Source organism: Equus przewalskii, unplaced genomic scaffold (assembly GCF_037783145.1).
Source record: "Equus przewalskii isolate Varuska unplaced genomic scaffold, EquPr2 ChrUn-5, whole genome shotgun sequence".
NCBI lineage: Eukaryota > Metazoa > Chordata > Mammalia > Perissodactyla > Equidae > Equus > Equus przewalskii.
In genome coordinates, this window is record NW_027228753.1 from 387,695 (window position 1) to 408,984 (window position 21,290).

At 38.9% G+C, this 21,290-nt stretch overlaps 1 protein-coding gene across 2 annotated transcripts in view; it reads left to right on the forward strand.

Annotated features, from left to right (window-relative positions):
* The first annotated feature begins 10,011 nt into the window (after positions 1-10,011).
* SH2D1B (SH2 domain containing 1B) overlaps positions 10,012-21,290 on the forward strand; it is a 29,726-nt gene continuing 18,447 nt past the window's right edge. The window contains exon 1 of one of the 2 annotated variants that reach the window (XM_008535823.2): positions 10,012-10,328. In XM_008535823.2, the coding sequence (XP_008534045.1) occupies positions 10,195-10,328 (134 nt within the window). In that variant the 5' untranslated portion in view covers positions 10,012-10,194. The remainder of the gene's footprint in view (positions 10,329-21,290) is intronic. The other variant, XR_011536881.1, reaches the window with a different exon arrangement.

The window sequence follows — 21,290 nt, forward strand, 5'->3', positions numbered from 1 at the left end:
CATCAGCTTCAAAAGAATCTTTTCGGACACCATAACCCCTCACATGAGAGAAACAATAGAAAGAATAAACAAATGGGACTTCATCAGACTAAAGAGCTTCTTCAAGGCAAAGGAAAACAGGATTGAAACAAAAAAACAGCCCACTAATTGGGAAAAAATATTCACAAGTTATTTATCTGACAAAGGGTTAATCTCCATAATATACAAAGAACTCACACAACTCAACAATAAAAAATCAAACAACCCAATTACAAAATGGGCAGGGGACATGAACAGACATTTCTCCAAAGAAGATATACAGATGGCCAATAGACACATGAAAAGATGCTCATCATCACTAATCATCAGGGAAGCAAATCAAAACTACACTAAGATATCACCTTACACCTGTTAGAATGGCAAAAAATATCCAAAACCAAGAGTGACAAATGCTGGAGAGGCTGTGGAGAAAAGGGAACCCTCATACACTGTTGGTGGGAGTGCAAACTGGTGCAGCCACTGTGGAAAACAGTATGGAGATTCCTCAAAAAGTTAAGAATAGAAATACCTTATGACCCAGCCATCCCACTACTGGGTATCTATCCTAAGAACCTGAAATCAGCATTTCCAAAAGTTCCATGCACCCCTATGTTCATCGCAGCATTATTCACAATAGCCAAGTCATGGACTCAACCTAAGTGCCCAGCAACTGATGATTGGATAAAGAAGATGTGGTATATATATATATAATAACACAATGGAATACTACTCAACCATAAAAAAGGACAAAGTCGTCCCATTCACAACAACATGGATAGACCTTGAGAGTATTATGTTGAGTGAAATAAGCCAGACAGAGAAAGACGAACTCTGTATGACTCCACTCATAGGTGGTAGTTAACATATGGACAAAGAGAACTGATTGGTAGTTGCCAGGGGAAAGGGGGGTGGGAGGAGGGCACTAGAGGTGAAGTGGTGTACCTACAACATGACTAATAGTGATGTACAACTGTAATTTCACAAGAATGTTAACTTTCATAACCTTAATAAAAAAATAAATAATAAATAAATAACCAGGGCAAAGAGGGGGCTCTCCAGGCCGTCCCAGGAGAAGAGGACTTAGCGATGAAGGACAGAAAACAGCAAAGATTCCACACAGTTCTGGAGACTCCCGATCCCAGCCTCTGAGCGTCTACATGGAAAAAGCAGCAGATCATCTGAGGCTGCTTAACCATCCGCCAGGATCTGTGGGTGGGTTTTGGTCCCTGAGGTGAATCCTTTCTCTGATCTGGAGCTTCCCTGAGGGCCCTGGAGTTCATTTCTGGGGTTCTTATTTAGATGGAGCTCAGCTCATAAAGCAGAGGTTTAGAAGCGGAAGAATGAGGTGGAGGAAGAGGGGAGTAGGGGAGTCTGATGGGTTGGAGAGTGTCTCTAAAAATTCATTTCCTTTCTGGGACCTTAGAATGTGACTTTATATAGAAATAAGGTCGTGGCAGATGTAATTGATTAACCTGAGGTCACATTGGAGTAGGATGGGTCCTTAATCCAATATGACTGGTGTCCTTATAAGAAGATGAGAAGAGACACAGAGAGGACACCATGTGAAAACACACAGGGACAACATCATAGGAGGATGGAGGCAGAGATTGGAGTGATGTACCTACAAGCTGGGGGATGACAAGGATTTCTGGCAAATACCAGAAGCTAGATGAAGCATGGAAGGATTCTTCCTACAGGTTTCAGAAGGAGCATGGCCCTGCCAATATCTTGGTTTCAGACCTCTAGCCTCTGTGAGAACATAAACTCCTGTTGTTTTTAGCCACCCAATTTTGGGTACTTTATGATGGCAGCCCTAGGAAACTAATTTGGGGGGGGAAATTAGATGTCTACACAGGAAGTATTCTTGACCCACTGACAATGTCAGTGAAACTGAGGGAACACCCTTAATAAGAGTCATCCAGTCCCCAAGGCCTTGGGGGGAAATTCCCAGGCTTGCCATCAGTGCCGGTCCCGATGCACTGAAGACCCTTAGAGTGAAATGAGAGAACTTTCTAGAGGCCTTTAAAATGATCTGGGCCCTGTGGCAGGATCAGAATGCTGAGGGAGTAGAACTGGGTGAAGGTCAGACACTCGGCATCACTCACTCTGACATTTTCTGGCCTTCCTCCTTTTGGTATGATGAGGGCAAGAGACGGAAAACCAGGAAACTAGGTAATGGTATTCTCCTGCTCTCCTGCAGGAGCCTTTAGGGGAGAGACACCAACTCCTCCAGACCCCTGATCACCATAAGAGGGGTTCCATTTGTGAAATTCCATTTCCTGTAAGCCCAGAAAAACCCTTCCACAAAACCGTCTGTTGCTTCCACATACCACCGCCACCACAGCCCCTAGCCTACTGCCTGTAGGTCAGAGTGTTCTCACACTGGAGCCCTCAGAGATGTCGGGCATAAACAGGTATTCACAGTAGTGCTGTGGTTGGACCTGGAAGTAACCAATAATTATGATCTTCTTCCTGCTGAGATCTTGCAGGGGGAGCATCGCTGTTCCCCATCTCAGGGGCTGGGCTTCCATTGAGGGCCATGAAACACAGTTAAAAATGTGCTAGAGAAGACAAGATCCTGTCGCACAGCGGGGGCAGCGAGGCAGACATATGTCATTTCCTCAGGCTGACCGCTTAACCACTTCTGTTTTGTTTTTTCTTCTGATTGCCTCTGACATTTGCAGCAACATTTTCATTTAACTCTATTTCTTTCTTTGATCATGTCCTTAACATGGTAGGCTGAATAATGACCCCCGAGGCCCTGGACCCTATGAATATGTTAGTTGCTTGACAAAAGGGACTTTGCAGGTGGAATGAAGATTGCTAATCAGTTGACCTTAAAATAAGGAGATTATCCTGGATTGTCTGGATGCGTCCAGTGTAATCTCATGGGTTCTTAAGACTGAAAGCAGAAAGCGGAATGGTGGTTAGAAATATGCAGTGAAAGAGGGAGGCAGAGGAGAGAATTGAAGTATTAGAGAGACTTGACTCACCATTGTTCACTCTGAAAAGGGAGGAAAGAGGCCGTAAACCAAGACATGTAGGAAGCCTCTAGAAGCTGGGAAGGTCCCTCAACTGACAGCCAACAAGAAAATGGGTCTTCAGTCCTCCACTGCATGAAACTGAATTCCACCAACAACTTGAATGAGCAAGATTATGGATTCTCCCCTACAGCCTCCAAAGAGGAAGCCTGGCCCACCGACATCTTGATTTTGGCCTTGTAAGATTCTGAGCAGAGACCCAAGCAAGGCTGCCAGACTTCTGACCTAAGGAAACTGAGATAATGAATTTGTGTTGATTTAAGCTGCTAAGTTTGTGGTAATATGTTACAGCAGCCATAAGAAATTAATGTACCTAATAAACCTGGTTCCTTCAGGAAGTAAATCCAGGTTTTTCCTGTGGAGGATGAGGTATGTCCCCTTGACTTTTCTCTCCCCACTCATCTGTGTCTTTACTCTGGAGAGTATGGTCCTCTCCCCTATGAATTAGCCCAGCGTCCAAGCCTTGCTGCAGAAACAGCATTTTATCCTCAGTTCCTCTCGTTATTTTTCCAAGAAGACTCAAACCTGTCCACCTAAAACAAACTGCATTTAAAAAAAGCTGGCTAATGTTTATTTGTCGAAGGAACAAATTTGCTAATCTCAATTCTCCTAAAATTTGTACTCACCAAGTTTACCTTTCACACTTGGTTGGAGTGCCTCAGCCCCTTTGAACTTTTTGTTTGCACTCTTCAGGGTTTTCGTTTTTATTTTGTTTACTTCTAAGTTTTTGCGTTTTTAAATAAAGTGATGCATATGAAAACTATTTTCCAATATATGAAATAATTAAGGCAGTGAGATGGATACAGTATCTCTATTCACCTCTTAAATAGCTCAGAGCTTTATCTGCATGTCATAGGTATGCTCATATTAATTTAACATCAAGCTATTATTTTCAATAATCAATATAGTAATAACACGGCTTTTAAAAATTTATTTGAGGAATGATGAGAGATAAAATGAGAGATAATCAATCTGTGGTAGAAGGACTTTAGCAAAGCTGATAGTTCAAGTTATGGGGAAAGCAAAAAAGGAGTGGAATTTTGATGTTGTGGAAACTTCTACACATTATTAGTAGATAAGTAATTACATTAAAAAAATCAATAAAGATGGTATTCAAACTAATTTAAAAAAAAGCAATGCCATAGTCAGCATATCTATTAGGATCTTGCTGCAACAATGAGCTCCAACTCGAATCGCTTAAACAGGGAGGAAATTTATTCTCCCACTCGACAGGAAGTCCACAGGAGGGATGGGATACTAGGTTGGTTGGTAAAGCAGCTCAATGCCATTGTCAAGGGCCCAGATTGTCTCTCTCCACTTGGCCCTTCTCAGCAGGCAGCCTGGCTCTTGTGGTCCCAGGATGACTGGCAAAGGTCCAGACATCCCATCCAGACATAACATCATCCAGACAAGCAAAGGGACGTTTTCATCTGGGACTTCCTATACACGAACAATAATAGTAAACTAAGCCCTCACTGTGCCAGGCACACTAGGTATATATTCTCATTTAACCCTATCAATGACCTTATATGATAAACATCATGATTATCATCCCCATTTTCTGGAAAATGGAGGCACAGAAAGTTAACCACCCTGCACTACTTACCGAGTGGAGGAAGTAGAATTCAAATCCAGACTGCAGAGCTTGGTGCTGAACCACTACACCACCCTGCCCCTCACACAGCCAGTTCTGCCCTTAAAGTCATGGAGAGTCCAGAAACATTGGGGTTCCACCTTAGAACATGTTCAGTGAATGATGCTGGTGTGCTGAGTTAGCTGTTTGAGGACACAGAGTGCTATCTTCTAAAGGAAGACAGTCGCGGTAAAGTGGGAGGCCCTCCACTAGACAGTAAGACATCTTTTAAAAAGCATAACACAAGCCCTCACCATGCTGCTGTGGTCAGTGGTGACCCTGCATCTTCCAGCGTTGACTTCCGCTCTATCCAGTTTCTTTTTTTCTTTTAAAGATTTTTCCTTTTTTCCCCTTTTCTCCCCAAAGCCCCCTGGTACATAGTTGTGTATTTTTAGCTGTGGGTCCTACTAGCTGTGGCATGTGGGGTGCCGCCTTAGCATGGCTTGATGAGCGGTGCCATGTCTGCGCCCAGGATCCGAACCTGTAAAACCCTGAGCTGCCGAAGTGGAGCGCGCGAGCTTAACCACTCGGCCCCGGGGGCCGGTCCCACTCTATCCAGTTTCTATATGACTTCTCATTCATGTAACCATGTAACTCATATTTAGCTTCATGCTCCCTTGGACTTGACAACAGAATTTTGCCTGTAAGGCTGGATTTATTTGCCATCTTTAATAGAAAATAAAAACAAATGGCAGCTAGCTTATGACAAAAGGGAAATGTATTAAAATGACAAAATAGCAAAGCGTAAGAGTGTAGCCAGACCTCAGAAATCACTGGATCCAGGAAATGAAAATCCATGAGGAACCTAAGTAGGATTGTCTCTCTTTTTTCTTTCTTCCTGTTTTAGTGAGATGTAATTGACACATAGCACTATATAACTTTAAGGTGTACAGCATAATGACTTGACTTACATATATTGTAAAATGATTATCACAATAAATTTAGTTAACATCCATCATCTCATGTGTAATAAGAAAAAGAAGAAAAAAAATGGTTTTTTCCTTGTGATGAGAACTTTTAGGATCTACTCTCTGAGCAACTTTCAAATATAGCACACAGCAGTGTTAACACAGTCATCATGTGCATTTTATCTCCAGTACTTCCTTATCTTATAACTAGCAATTTGAAATTTTTGACCACCTTCATCCAATTCCCCCACTTCCCACCTCTGGTAACCAATCTGATCTCTTTTCATATGAGGTTTTTTTTTAGATTCCACATGTAAGTGAGATCATACAGTATTTGTCTTTCTTCGCCTGACTTATTTCACTTAGCAAAATGCCTTCAGGGTCCATCCATGTTGTCACATATGGCAAGATTTCCTTCTTTTTTATGGCTGAATAGGATTCCATTTCTTTATCCATTCATCTGTTGATGGACACTTAGATTGTTTCCATGTCTTGGCTATTGTAAATTATGCTGCAATGAATATGGGGGTGGAGATATCTCTTCAACATAGTGATTTCATTTTCTGGAGATATATACTCAGAAGTGGAATTGCTGGATCATATGGTAGTTCACTTTTTAATTTTCTAAATTACCTCCATATTGTTTTCCATAGTGGCTGCACCAATTTATAATCCCACCAACAGTGCACAGGGATTCCCTTTTCTCCACATCCTTGCCAGCACTTATCTTTTGTCTTTTTGATGATAGCCATTCGAACAGGTGTGAGGTGATATCTCATTGTGGTTTTGATTTGCATTTCCCTAATGATTAGTGATGTTGAGCATCTTTTCATGTACCTGTTGGCCATTTGTATATCTTCTTTGGAAAAATGTCTAGTCAAGTCCTTTCCCCATTTTTAAATTGGATTATTTGCTTTTTGGCTATTGAGTTGTGTGAATTCTTTATATATTGGATATTAACTCCTTATCAGAGATATGATTTGCAAATGTTTTCTCCCATTCAGTGGGTTGCTTTAGTAGGACTATCTCTTGACTCTGCTTTTCTCTATGAGTCTACTTCATTCTTCATTTTGTGGACCAGTTCTCTCCCTTCTCCTGGTCACTGGGTGGTATAAGGCCACCAGTTCACAGTACAACAATGTACCCATTGTACAGCCATCCCTAGAAAATTCATTTCCATTCTTATTTCCTTCCTCTCCCCAATCCCCTGCACCTCTCTGTTTCTTCCTTTCCTCATTCCCTCCAAATTCCTCCGTGAGGGTCTGTGATTAGCCCATCTTGAGTCAGGGGCCTACCTTTGGTCCAATTAACCATGGCTAGAGGGATAGGGTCATGTTCTACAACAATGGCAGTAGGCTTTGATTTCTATGGATGAGAGAAAGGGGATCCATGTGAGAAATTAAGAATGTTGCTGTGTATTGTGCAGCTATTCTCAGAGGTGACATGGGATCAGAATAACATGACAATGGAAGGATTTTTTATTATGAAAAATGTTCAAGACATACAAAAATAGAGACATTAATATAATGAACCCCATACACCATCACCCAGCTATGGATATTTACTCACGTAAGCACAATGCCGTGACCACACCTAACAAAATCAACAATAATTCCTTGGTATCATCTAATATCCAGTCAACATTTAAATTTCCCCAGTGGCAGGAAACTTTTGTATTTGATTTTTTTCAAACCAGAATCCACACAAGATCCCCATGTTGTATTGGTTTTATGCCTCATAAATCTCTCTTAACCTCAAGCAGTCCTCGCCCTACTATCTGACTCAGTTTTTCATGACACTGACGTATGAAGAAACCACATTTGTTGTCCTATTGAATGTCCCACATACTGGATTTGTCTGTCTGCTTCCTCATGAGGGTCCCATATGTGGAAGTTAGTTATAACTTTTTCAAGTTCAACTTTTTTTGAAAGTACATTCCACAGTGGTGCTGTGTGTTTCCTGCCCCATCAAATTGGTAGGCATTCAATGTCTGGTGTCCTACCATTAAACTTGCTAAGATTGATCATTGGGTTTAGGTGGTGACAGCTTGATCTTTCCTTTGTAAAGACCATTATCAAACATTTGCCTAAAGTTTTTACCCATTGACTAGCTTTGCTTGAATTATTTATTACAAAATGGAACTAAGATGATTCTATCAGTGGGTAGATGAATATGTAAATTTGCTAGATATTGCCAAACTCTCCTCCATTGCTGTTGTAACTGTTTTGTATTCCAGCCAACATTGTATAAGATGTCATTCTATTTCACCCCAGCATGACCAACCCAGTGTGTTTTCAAACTTTTGATTTGCACCAACATAATAGATGAGAGATGTTATCTCAGTATGTATTTAATTTGCATTTTTCTTATCTTGAGTAAGGATCAGGGGATTGGGTTTTGACACAGAAAAAAAGGCATTAAAGCCCCTGTGATAATAAAGGTGTTGAACATGCACTCAATTATTTCCTCCCTTGTGTCAAAAAATATCCTCTCATCAAGCTTGGCACCCATTTTCCTCTTTTGTCAATAAAAATTCTCTCCTGAACTGCCATCATTCCCAGGAAATTAAATAGTGAATTGCCCAATGCCACGCAAGAGAAATTGGGATTTGAAAGCACATCTCTCTGATAACAAGTCCCTTGATTAGTGTCACTCCATGACGCTCCATTACACCAACAGAAGAGCAATGGGACTTCCAAGGAAGAACAAAAATCTCCTACAAAGAAGTTCAGTGTAAGACAGATCTCCAAGAGTGGGTAGACAGCTGGGAAACCAGCAAGATGCAACAACGATCGGGGTTAAGAAAGCATTAAGAGAAGTAAGGATGATTCACGAGCACACAGTTCTCTTTTTACAGATATATATTTGAGATACGTACCAATTCCTGTAAATATTTGCACAAGGCAGTTGAATAGGGAGAGAAATTTACATACAGTTGAAAGGCCTAGGAGGAAATGGGGAGATGTTGGTCAAAGGGCACAAACTTCCACTTTTAGATGAATAAGTTCTGGGAATCTAACGTACAGAATGATGATGATAGTTAACAATACTGTCTTATATACTTGAAAGTTGTTAAGAGAGTAGATCTTAAACGTTCTCATCACAAAAAAGAAATGGTAGTTATGGGACAAGATGGAGATGTCAGCTACTGTTATGGTGGTAATCATTTTATAATGTATAAGTGTATCAAATCAACACATTGTACACCCTAAACTTACATAATGTTATGTGCAATTATATCTCAATAAATCTGGGGCGGGAAAAGGCCTTGGAAATTACTCTTAGGGTTAACTCTGACCCTCAGATAACAGAAACTATCTTTCCCAAGAATATCAGTTGATCGAGGTAGAAAAGTCTCAGGAGAAAAAAAAAAAAAGGAATTTTCTCATAAACATCAGTTTGTCTACCGGGTGCCAAGTGTCTCTGGCTGGATAGACTTTTCTTGGTCTCTCTTCATGTGGAAGATCACTGCTGTCCTCCAGGGTGAGAACTTCAAAGGACCTGAAGGTTTTCAAACCCAAGCCTAATATCCCCTTTTCTTCCACCCAGAGAAGCATCCTTGCACTAACTTTGTATACCCAGATAATCCCTCCCACCTGCACTGGCTCCTTCCCCAAAAGGCACAATTCTAGAGAAGGTTAACAGCCTTTGTTTACCTGTGGCTAGAGCTTTAACCAAGGAATGGCCTGTCCTCTCCCATAGTGTCTAATTGCTTTCTATTTCCATTGACATCTGCCATTTTTCATGTCATTTGACCCATGGACATCCTATCTTTCCAACTGTCCCATCGTGTCTGGACATGTCTAGATTCATTCTTCATCTAAATGCTTTTTTTGTTTTTTTTAAAGATTGGCACCTAAGCTAACAACTCTTGCCAATCTTTTTTTATTTCCCTGCTTTTACTCTCCAAATCCCCCCAGCACATAGTTGTATATTTTAGTTGTGAGTCCTTCTACTTGTGTCATGTGGGACGCCGCCTCAACATGGCCTGATGAATGCTGCCATGTCCGCGCCTAGGATCCAAACCATAGAAACCCCGGGCTGCCAACAGGGAGTGTGTGAACTTAACCACTCGGCCACGGGGCCAGCCATTCTGAACACTTTTCGGACACCTGTTCTGAGCTAAGCATAGCATAATCATAGGCAGCTTCGGCAGAAAATGGGCACGTATTTCAGCAAAATCAGTGATGTGCTCCATGGAAGGGACAGCAGTAGCCAGAAAAGGTGAAAACTGGTGATTTAGGGTGATTTAGGGTGATAGCACAGCGCTGGGGAGCCTGACTTCAGCGCCACAGCCTGAGCCACAAACCTCACTCCTTCTACTGTGTACTCAAACATGCTCTCAGCCACTTCTGTGAGTCACACTTGGGCCATTTATAGGCTGAAAAGTCTTGGTCACTTTATCACCCCCACCCTTCTCATTTCCTGAATCTTGCAGAATTGGTGGAGTCTCACAGAACAACTTCAGCTTTCCCACCAGTCAGAGGAGAAAGAGGTACTTCCACAGGCCCCATTAGGCCAGCTGCCTTCGCCTCCCGTCTCAGAATCGTCCCTGGACTTGGGGCTGAATTTCAGGGATACGAGAGGGCTCTCCATGGATCTGCCTTATTACCACGGTCCTCTGTCCAAGCGAGACTGTGAGACCTTGCTGCTCAAGGAAGGGGTGGATGGCAACTTTCTATTAAGAGACAGCGAGTCTGTGCCGGGAGTCCTGTGCCTCTGCGTCTCGTGAGTAACCTCTTCTTCTACATGTTTGAAACCTTTTACTGAATGTAGTAATGGCAACCAAATGGAAAGGAAATTGTATTTCACTCTGACCTTGCTGTCCAAACGAACAGAGTGAGAAATAGCTAGACGCTGCGAGGAGGGGATGGAGGGAATGTGTCTGTCTATGCTCCTGCACCTGCCCTTCTCCCCCTGGCACAAATGCCGCACGTGGAGACTCTCTGGAGCAGCCAGAGTGGGGGTGGTGAGTGGAAGGGCTGCAGGAAGCATGGGAGCTGAGGAGGAAGGCACAGAAGGTAGCCGCCACGTGAAAAAGGTCCGGTCCCATAGAAGTAGGTTTATTTGGTGTGGAAAAGGCTAGGAACCCTTTATGAAATTTCAATCTGAAAGAACAAGTTTTTACATGTATTCTGCTGGCTCCACTTGCAATACTTAAAATACTAATAACACTTCAAATTTTCTTAGGTTTCTAAAGGGCTTCACACACATCATTTCCTTTCGCCCTTCTTGTGGTCTATCAAGGCAAGGATAAGCAGTCCCCATTTTACAGATGAAGAAACAGAGAGTTGGAGCTCTCAAACGACTTGCTTGTGTTAAAATTCATCTGGCATTTCCAAAGGTCTGGGCTAGGTATGAACTTTCAGGCCAGAGTATCAGAGCCACCCTGCCGAAGGAACTTGTTTAGCCCAGTTTAGAAAGCAATTTCGAATAGATAGCAGTAGGAATCTACTCTCGTGAAGTATTCTCCTCTTTTAGAGAAGACTGAACTTTTTCTTCTAGCGGTTATAGGAATTAAAACTCAAATGTCTCTGTGGATGCACTTCAGGGCTTCTTAGTCTTAGAGAGCTATGAGGACAAATCAAAAGAATAAGGAGATACCATTTTTGCCTATTCAATGGGCAAGAGTTAAAACAACGAAAATACCCAGATATAATTAGAGTGCTGGGAAGTAGACAGCATTGCACACGCTAATGTGGCCTCTTTGGATGGTAATGTGGCCAAAATGCAATATGCATGGATATAACCTTTGACCCAAAATTTCACTAATAAAAACCTATCTTGTAGTTATGACTGCACAGTATGTGCAAATTGGCATTAACAAGATTGGGCAAATCTGCATGTGGTATGAAAAACCTCTAAGATCTATTGTTGTGTGAAAAAGGCAAGATGCAAAGTTTGATCTCATTTGTGTGAAAAAAAAACAGATGCCTATATCCTTGTAAATTCATATAAAATTTTTAGAAGGTTTGTAAGAAACTTATAATGGTGGTTACAGCTAGGAATTTAGATGGAGTGAGTTAGGGAAAGGGTTCTTTTCATTTGATAACTTTTTTGCACTGTTTAAATGTTTTATATGTGCCCGTATTACTTTTGTGATTTAAAAAATGTTTACAAAAATGTAGTGAATTCCTACTATTTATTCAAACTCTGTGCTGAGGCCGGGAATCTTCTAAGGAGATTCCAATACGGCACTTGCAATTTTTTTCAAGGGGATCCAAAACATGTAAATAAAGAAAATAAGGCTAAAGTATAAATTTCAGGAGACAGTTTTATACAAACTCAAGGATGGAAGAAATGGGCAGAAGAACCTTCTTAGAGGAGGTGGAGTTTGAGCTGGGACTTAAAGAGTAGATAAGATTTGGTCACTTGGAAACTGGATGGAAAGCACCTTAGGGAAGAAAGGAGGCAGGAAAAGAGGCCTAGACACAGGATCTTTGAAAGCACATACGAATCGTGCAGGGTTCTGGAAAGGTAGTTTGGAAACCCACTTTTGGAAAAGCAGGTTTATAATCTTATGGGGTCTTAAAAAAATGATTCTGTAGTTAAGAGGGAAACATGGATGGTTTCGGAGCAGGGAAATGACAAGACTGGTGCTGAGTTTTAGGAACTGCCGTCTGGTATTGAGAAGGTACTGAAGCTGGCAGGTGATGGCCATGCAGGCTGTTGTGTCTCTGGCTGGGAGACAGTGAGAACTAACTATGGTGGGGCAAGTAGTGGGAAGAAGAAAGAAGAAGTTGCAAGGGTGTGACCTTGACCTAGATCTCAGGGTGGGTCGTCCATTTTGGGGTTCTCTTTAAAAACTGACATTTATTCTCAACTGTTCTGTGGTACATCGACTAGTTTATATAGTCATCTAAAGCAAAAGTCACTAAGAAATGTAAAAATAATAATAATAATAAATCAAATAAGGAGGCAAGAATAAATATTTGTTGGGCACCTGCATGTGATCAAGCCTCACTTCCTTCCCGCCCATGTCACGGAAAGAAAGACAAAATGTCAGGAACCCTCAGGTTTAAGGCTCAGGTCAAATGACCTCCTTGTGAAATTTTACCACACAGATCAGTACAGACCACCCAATTCTAGTTGCTCAACAACTATTTAAAGTCCCTCCTCTGCCAGGCACGATGCTAGATACTCACTTGGTGCCTTCAACTCAGCTCAGAGCCTAGTGGGCACGATGAAAGGTGATCGGACACTGTGATGCGTGGGACAACTGTAATGACTGATCTCATCAGGGCAACTTCCTTGCTTTCACAGACCTACATACAAGAACTATAGGAAAGTTAGAAATGATGGAAGGAAGTCAAAGAGTTGGCCTAGCGGCATATACTGCTGACCAGAAAGCTATGTAGTAGCCACAGACAGGAAATATTATCTGATCTTATAGCATGATAAAGCTTCTAGAAAACACAAATGTGCAAAATGCTGTCTGTGTAGCGTGACTTCATGGGTGTCAGAAGTTGGACCTGGGTCTGCCTTTATAATCAGTACAGTCAAAGTGAAGTAGATGTTAGGGGATGTATGGGATTCGTCTGCAGCGTGAAGATAAAGCAGAGACTTTCTATAGCCATAGGGAGACTGCACATAAGAAGACCCTGAACCCTGACTTACTGCATGTCCTCACTGGGTAGGAAACAGCAATAGAAAGAATGAGTGGAAGAGATCTTGAGAGTCATTTCCAGCTCTCAGATTCTGAGCTCTTTGGAAAGACTCTAGAGTTCAGAAAGAAAAAAATAATTCAATTTTTTTTGTGGTTTTAGAAAAATCAAATGCAGAGAAAGGACAAAAAAGAAAGCAGAAATTATCTCAATCTCACCACTCATAAATCACCATTTCTGATATTTCAGCACACGTATCTCCAGACTGCTCTCCATGCGTGTGCGTGTATAAGCAAATAATGTACATAAATGGTTCATTTTACATGATGGGCTGTTGTTTCTGATGTATTCTAGGTAACTTTCCACATCAAAGAAAGCCAATACACATCATCCTTTCATGATTGCTTAGTATTTTATTGATTGGATATATAATAATTTATAGATAATTATACATTTAGGTTATTTCCAATTTTGTCCAATGGACTCAATGTAATTTGAGACAACTAACATTTTTGTACTTACATCTTTGAAAGTTTGCCCAAATCTCTCCTTAGGATAAAATCCTAGATGTTTTAACGTTTCTACACACATTGACAAATTAGTACAACAAAAGGTTGTACCAACGCACACCACGATCAAGACCAGTGAGAAGGCCAGAAGTCAAAAGTCTTAAAACATTCTTTATTGCCTTGGGTTCCCCATTGTGTCATGGCACGGAAAAATGCAGAATACATAGTTGACATCACAGGGCACAGTCAATTCCATTCCTTCAACTGATCTTTTGAAGTTTGGTTAAGATAAAACTAAAAACTGGAACGTGAATAAGTTTCCCCACAATGCTGGTCACAGTGTGAGACGAACTGCTCATCTGTGATGTTTATGAACCGAGCAAGAGTTCAGAGATCCTTACACAGCACTTCGCTTAACAACCGTTTACAAGGCTAAACCCTGTTGGAAAGAATAAAACAACTCAAAGATAAATAGAAACTTAGAAGACCTGTATTCCAACCTTTTCAAATCCTAACTGAAAATGTAACGGCATAGATTTAAATATGGTCCTTATAAGCCCTGTATATTTCTCACATCTTAAATGGGGTTGAAGCTGTCCACAGGATAACCAAAAAGGTAGGCAATTCAATACACCAAGTACTATAAACCTGACAAATGATTGAGCGACTATCTGGATCTCATTCCTTGCTGTCGCGTCCAGAGACATCATCTACTGTATGTTATCTCACACTGGGGTCAAACCACCACATATTTACTGAAGACCTAACAGCAAATACAGGAAACACTTTTTTCTGTCTAGTGCCAAAAACCAACCATGAAAACAGCCAAAGCCGTATATGTAATATGAATGTAAATTTGGTTTGTATATTAGAGCAAAAATAAATTCCATTTATATGCTTGTTTATGTCATGAATTATGTTTACAGCTTTATTGAGGTATCATTGACAGAAAATGAAAAGAGGACAATTCAATGCATTTTGACATTTGTACACACCTGTGAAACCCTCACCACAGCCTAAATAATGAAGATATCCATGACCTCCAAAACTCCCCTTGCACCTTTTTTAATCTCTCCTTACCACACGTCCCACCCACCCCCTAGACCCCAGGCCACCGTGTGCTTTCTGGCACTATAGATTAATATATATTTTCCAGAATTTACTATAAGTCAAATTATAAAGTGGTAGTGTTTTTGTCCGACTTCTTTCATTCAGAATAATTATTTTGAGATTCATCTATGTATTATGCATCAGTTACGTATTGCTGGGTAGTATTCCATTGTAGGGATAAAGCACAATTTGTTTACTCACTCATAGCTATTACAACTAAACTTGCTATGAATATCTGTGACCCAGTCTTGCAGACATCTGTTTTCATTTCTCCTGGGTAAATAAGTAGGAGCGGAATGGCTGAGCCATATGTTCAATGCAGGTTTATATTTTTAAGAAAGTACCAAACTGTTTTCTAAAGTGATTGCACTATTTTACATTCCCACTGGCATTGTGAGTTCTGACGGCTCTACACCCTCACAACCACCTTGTATGGCCTTTTTAATTTTAGCCATAAATATTAATAATACGATGATATAGGGGTATTTAATTGTGGTTTTAATTTACATTTTGCTAATGACTAACGATACTGAGTATTTTTTCATACACTTATTGGCCATCCATAAAGCTTCTTTGATGAAGTGTGTGTTCAAATATTTTGCCCATTTAAAAGTCGTGGGGCCAGCCTGTAGCGCAGCAGTTAAGTTCGCATGTTCTGCTTCGGCGGCCCAGGGTTCGCCGGTTCAGATACCGGGCGCGGACATGGCACTGCTTGGCAAGCCATGCTGTGGTAGGCGTCCCACATATAAAGTAGAGGAAGATGGGCACGGATGTTAGCTCAGGGCTAATCTTCCTCAAAAAAAAAAAAAAGAATCTGAAAGTTGTATTTTCTTATTTGTTTTCTCACTGAGTCGATGATTCTTTATATATTTTGAATGTAAGTTCTTTATGTGATAGGTGGTTTGTGAATATTTTCTACTATGTTGTGACTTGTCTTTTCATCCTCTTAACTGTATATTTCAAAGAACAGAGGTTCTTAATTTTAATGAAGCCCAATTTATCAATTTTTTCTTTTATGGATTGTGATTTTTGTATTGTATCCAATAAATTACTGCCTATCACAAAAAGATTTTTTCCTTTATTTTCTTCGAGAGTTTGTTTTTTTCTTTTAAAGATTGGCACCTGATCCAACATCTGTTGCCAATCCTCTTTTTTTTCCTTCTTCTTCTCCCCAGAGCCCCCCAGTGCATAGTTGTATATTCTAGTTGTAGGTCCTTCCGGTTGTGCTATGTGGGGTGCCGCCTCAGCATGGCTACATGAGTGGTGTTAGGTCCGTGCCTAGGATCTGAACGGGTGAAACCTTGGGCCGCTGAAGCGGAGCACGTGAACTTAACCGCTTGGCAACAGCCCCTCCTCTAGAGTTTTCTTGTTTTAGGTTTGACATTTATTGTAGCCCATTCTGATCTAATTTTTGTGTCTGTGGTAAGGTTAGGGTTGAAGTTCATTTTATGAAGTATGCCTACCTAATTGTTCTAGCTCATTTGTTGAAAAGATTATTCTCTCTCCCAAAGACTTACTTTGGTGCTTTTGCAAAAAAATCTATTGACCATATAAGTTTGTATCTATTTTTAAGCACTTACCATTAATCTTTTTTCCTATCTTTATGCAAATTCTATATTTTATTGATTACTATCACTTTATAACAAGTCTTTAAAACAGACAGTGTAAGTCTCCCAACTTTTTCAAGATTATTTTGGCCATCCTAGGTCCCTTTCATTTCCATACGTGTTTTAGAGTCTGCTTATCAACTATCAACTATCATAACAAGCACAATGGGAATTAGATTGAGACTGTATGAATCTATAGATCAATTTGGGGAGAACTGACAGGAATCTTGATCCTTCTGATCCATGAACATGGTTTAATCTCTCCATTTAATTTAGGTCTTTTAAAATTTCTCTCAAAAATGTTTTGTGACAGGTCTTGTAACATTTTTTGTCAAATTTATCCCTAAGATTTCACATGCTTGATGTTATTTTAAATAACGTTTTCATTTCACTTTCAACTTATTCAGTGCAAGTAAATAGAAACACAATTGATTTTTGTATGTGGAACTTGTATCTTGAAACCTTGCTAAACTCACTGTTAGTCTAGTTGCTTTTTTGTAGAGTCCATATGATTATGTACAAGCCATCTGCAATTAAAGATGGTTGTACTTCTTCCATTTCAATCTTTCTATTCCATTCTTTTTTCTTGCCTTGTTGCACTAGCTAGGACTTCCAGAACAATGTAGAATAGAAGTGATGAGTGCAAAAATACTTGTCATTTCCCCATTTGGGGGTAAAATTATTCAGTCTCTTACCATTAACTATGAATTTAGCCCCTCTATTCCTATTCGAGCTGAGATTTTTTATCAGGAAAGTATACAAGTTTGTCAAATGCTTTTTCTGCATCAACTAAGATGGTAGTATGAATTTTTGCTTTTTAGTCTGTTAACTAATCTTTTCTTTTTTTTAAAGATTCCATGTATAAGTGATATCATGAAATATCTGTCTTTCTCTGTCTGGCTTGTTTCACTTAGCATAATGCCATCAAGTTCCATCTATGTTGTCACAAGTGGCAAGATTTCCTTCTTTCTCATGATTGAATAATATTTCATTGTGTGTATGTGTGTGTATATACATATATATACATATACACATATATATGTATATATAAGTATATACATATATATGTATATATATACATACCTCACTTTCTCTATCCATTCACCGTTGATGGACACTTAGGTTGTTTCCATATCTTGGCTATTGTGAATAATGTTGCAATAAACATAGGATTACATTTTTCATTCCCTTTGAATATAAACTCAGAAGTGGAATAGCTGGATCCTATGATAGTTCTATTCTAATTTTTTAAGGAACATCTATGCTGTTTTCCATAGTGGCTGCACCAATTTGCATTCTACCCAACAGTGCACGAGGTCTCCCTTTTCTCCACGTCCTCTCCTACACTTATTTCTTGTCTTTTTTATAATAACCATTCTGACAGGTGTAAGGTGATATCTCATTGTGGTTTTGATTTGCATTTCCCTAATGATTATTGATGTTGAATATCTTTTCATGTGCCTGTTGGCCATCTGTATGGCTTCTTTGGAAAATTGTCTATTCAGATCCTCTGCCCATTTTTTAATTGTATTGTTTGTTTTTTAACTATTGACTTATATGTGTTCTTTATATATTTTGGATATTAACCTCTTATCAATTATATAATTTGCAAACATTTTCTCCCATTCAGTAGGTTGCTATTTCATTTTGTTGATGGTTTCCTTTGCTGTGCAGAAGATTTTTAGTTTGATGTAGTTCGATGTTGATTTTTACTTTTGGTGTCATATTAAATAAATTATTGCCATTACTGATGTCAAGGAGCTTGTCTCCTATATTTTCTTCTAGGAGCTACTCAATCAATATTCACTGATTTTCAAATGTTAAAGCAATCTTTAAATTTATCCTGAGATAAATCCCACTTGATTGTTATGCATATCTTTTTATAAACTAGTTGATCTGATATGCTAAAATTTTGATAAGAATGATTGTATCTATGTCATGGGGAATATAATCTGTATCTTTACTGTTTTAAATGTCTATATCTGGTTTTCTTATCAAAGAAATGCTAGCCTCATAAAATAAGTTAGGAGTGCTCTCTCTTTAATTTTCCGAAAGAGTTTGTTTACATTTGGAGTTATTTCTTCCTTGAATGTTTAGTAGAAGGCATCAGTAAAGCCAATGGGTCTTGAATTTTCTTTGTGGGAAAGTTTTTAACTACAAATTTAATCTATTTAATAGACATAAGTTTATTCTGTCTATTTCTTTTTGAGTGAGGTTTGTTAGTTTGTGTTTTCAAGTAATTTCTACGTCATTGATATCAAATAAAACATTGTCAATTTTATTTATCCTCTCAAAGAATAGCTTTTGTTTTTATTAATTTTCTCTGTTTTTCTCATTTATAGTTCAACAATCTTTAAAAATTATTTCCCTTCTTATGCTGATTTTCTTTCTACATGTACTGTCAATTATTTATATGAGGGTGCTGAGGTTTCTGATTATAATCCTGCATTTATCTGTTTCTTCCTGTAGTTTATCAGTTTTGCATTATGTATTTTGAAACAAACATTTAGGTGCATAAACATTTAGTACTGTTATATCTTCTTGATGAATTGACCCCTTTGTCTTAAAAAAAAAAAAGACACTTCTCTATCCCCAATTATAGTCTTTGCTCTGAAATCAACTTTATCTGATATTGCCAACTTTCTTTTTATTAGTGTTGATGTATTTTTCACATCAATTAACTTTTAACCTATTTGAGTCTTTTTTACATCAGGTCCCTTATGGAAATCATACACTTGAGTCTTACTTTTTCATACAATTTGACAGTATCTTCCCTTTAATAGAAATGTTTAGATGATTTGTATCTAATGCAATTGTTGATATGATTAAGTTTAAATTTACCATCTTGGCATTTATTTTGTATTTGTCACATCTGTTCTTTGTTTCCCTTTTCCTCTTTTTCTGCCTACTTTTGGATTGATTGAACATTTTTTTGTATTTCCAAATTCTCACTTTTGTGGGCTTGCTAGCTATAATTCTTTGCTTTTTAGTAGTTTATTTAGTATTTATAGTATGCCTGTTTAATGTGTCATAGCCTATATTTAAGTAATACTATACCACTTTACCTATAGTATAAGAACATCACAATAATATCCTTTCATTTCTTCCACACTCTAATCAAGCCTTTGTGCTATTATTGTCATGCATTTTATTTCTGTATATTTTATTAATCCTATAGTAGATTGTTATTATTTTTGCTTTAAGCAAGCAATTACCTTTTAAAGTGATTTTAAATATAAGAAAAAAATATGTTTTCTTTATCCACATTTTTACCATTTCTGGTAATCTTCATTCCTTTGTGTGTACCAGGGTTTCTCAATCTTGGCACTATTGAAATTTTGGGTCAGATAATTCTTTGTTGAGGGGAATGCCGTGTGCAATTTGTGATGACCAATAATATCTCTGGACATTGCAAAACGTCCCTCTATGGGAAAGAATCACTCCTGGTTGAGAACCACTGGTGTAGATCCAGATTTCCATCTGGTACCATCTTTCCATCTGCCTAAAGGACTTCCTATGACTCTTCTTGTAGCGCATCTCTACTAGCATAAATTAGTTCAGCTTCTGTGCATTTGAAAATGTCTTCTTTTCACTTTCAGTTTTTGAAAGATTTTCTCCCGATATAGATTTCTAGGTTGACAATTTTTTCTTTCAATCCTGTGAAGATTTTGCTCCACTATGTCCTGACTTGCATTGTTTCTGATAAGAAGTTTGCTGTAATTCTTATGTTTGTTCTTCTGTAGGTATGTATCTTTTTTTCCTCGACTGCTTTTAAGATTTTCTTTTTATCATTAGTTTTAAGCAATTTGATTTTGATGTAGCTTTGTGTCATTTCCTTTGTGTTTCTTGAGTTTGGGGTGCATTGAATTTCTTGGATATGTGGGTTTATAGTTTTCATCGAACTTAGAAAATTTTTGTCTGTTATTTCTTTAAATACTTTTTCTGTTTCCACTTTAGGGATTCTGATTACAGGTTATTTAGGCTACTCAAAGTTGTTCTACAGCTCACTGGTTTTCAATTTATTGTTTCCGTCTTTTTTTCTCTCTGATTTTCATTTTGGGTAGTTTCTATTGCTTTGCCTTCAAGTTCACTAGTTTCTTCTGTAATGTGAAATTTGCTGCTAATCCCATCCAGTATGCTTAATCTTGGACAACGTAGTTTTTACGTCTAGAATTTCAATTTAGCTGTCTCTTTGATGTCTTCCATGTTTCTACTTAACAAGCTCTATCTTTCCTCTACATTCTTGAACATCCAAGATAATTTTAATAACTGTATTAATGTCCTTATCTACCCAGATGGAGCCTAATGATCTCCCTGAGTTGATGAGATAGAGCTAGGAGTCCAGGAAGGCCAAGGCACCTGGAGTTTATGAGAGGAGAATACAGAAGAGAACGAGCTCCAGAGATCTACAAAGAGGTTCCTTGAATCTTCAGCTTAGTGCTGAATATCCCGTGTCTGTGAGGAATGTATCCAAGGTGGGGTAAAAAAAAAATCACCCAAAAGGAGCCAAGGGAAGAAATTCTGGAGCTTACACTGATCTCAAAGTAGTTATTTTCTCAGCAAATGAGAAGAAATCTCATACTTCATGGGCATCAGTTAGAGTACTCGAAGGATATTGACTCAGTAGTGGAACAGGATTAACTCTAGATTCAAGGCTGCTCTTGTCTCATCTAATAGAGCTTTAAAACCAGCCCCTAAAAGAGCAGACTATTTCTAAGGAGCTTAACTGAATCCCAGAACAAAGTTCAAGAATATTTATAGGAATACAGAAATATCCAGCATCAGATAAGGTAAAATCCACTATGTCTGGCCCCCAATCAAAATTTACCAGGTATGAATAGAGGCAGGAAATACAATCCA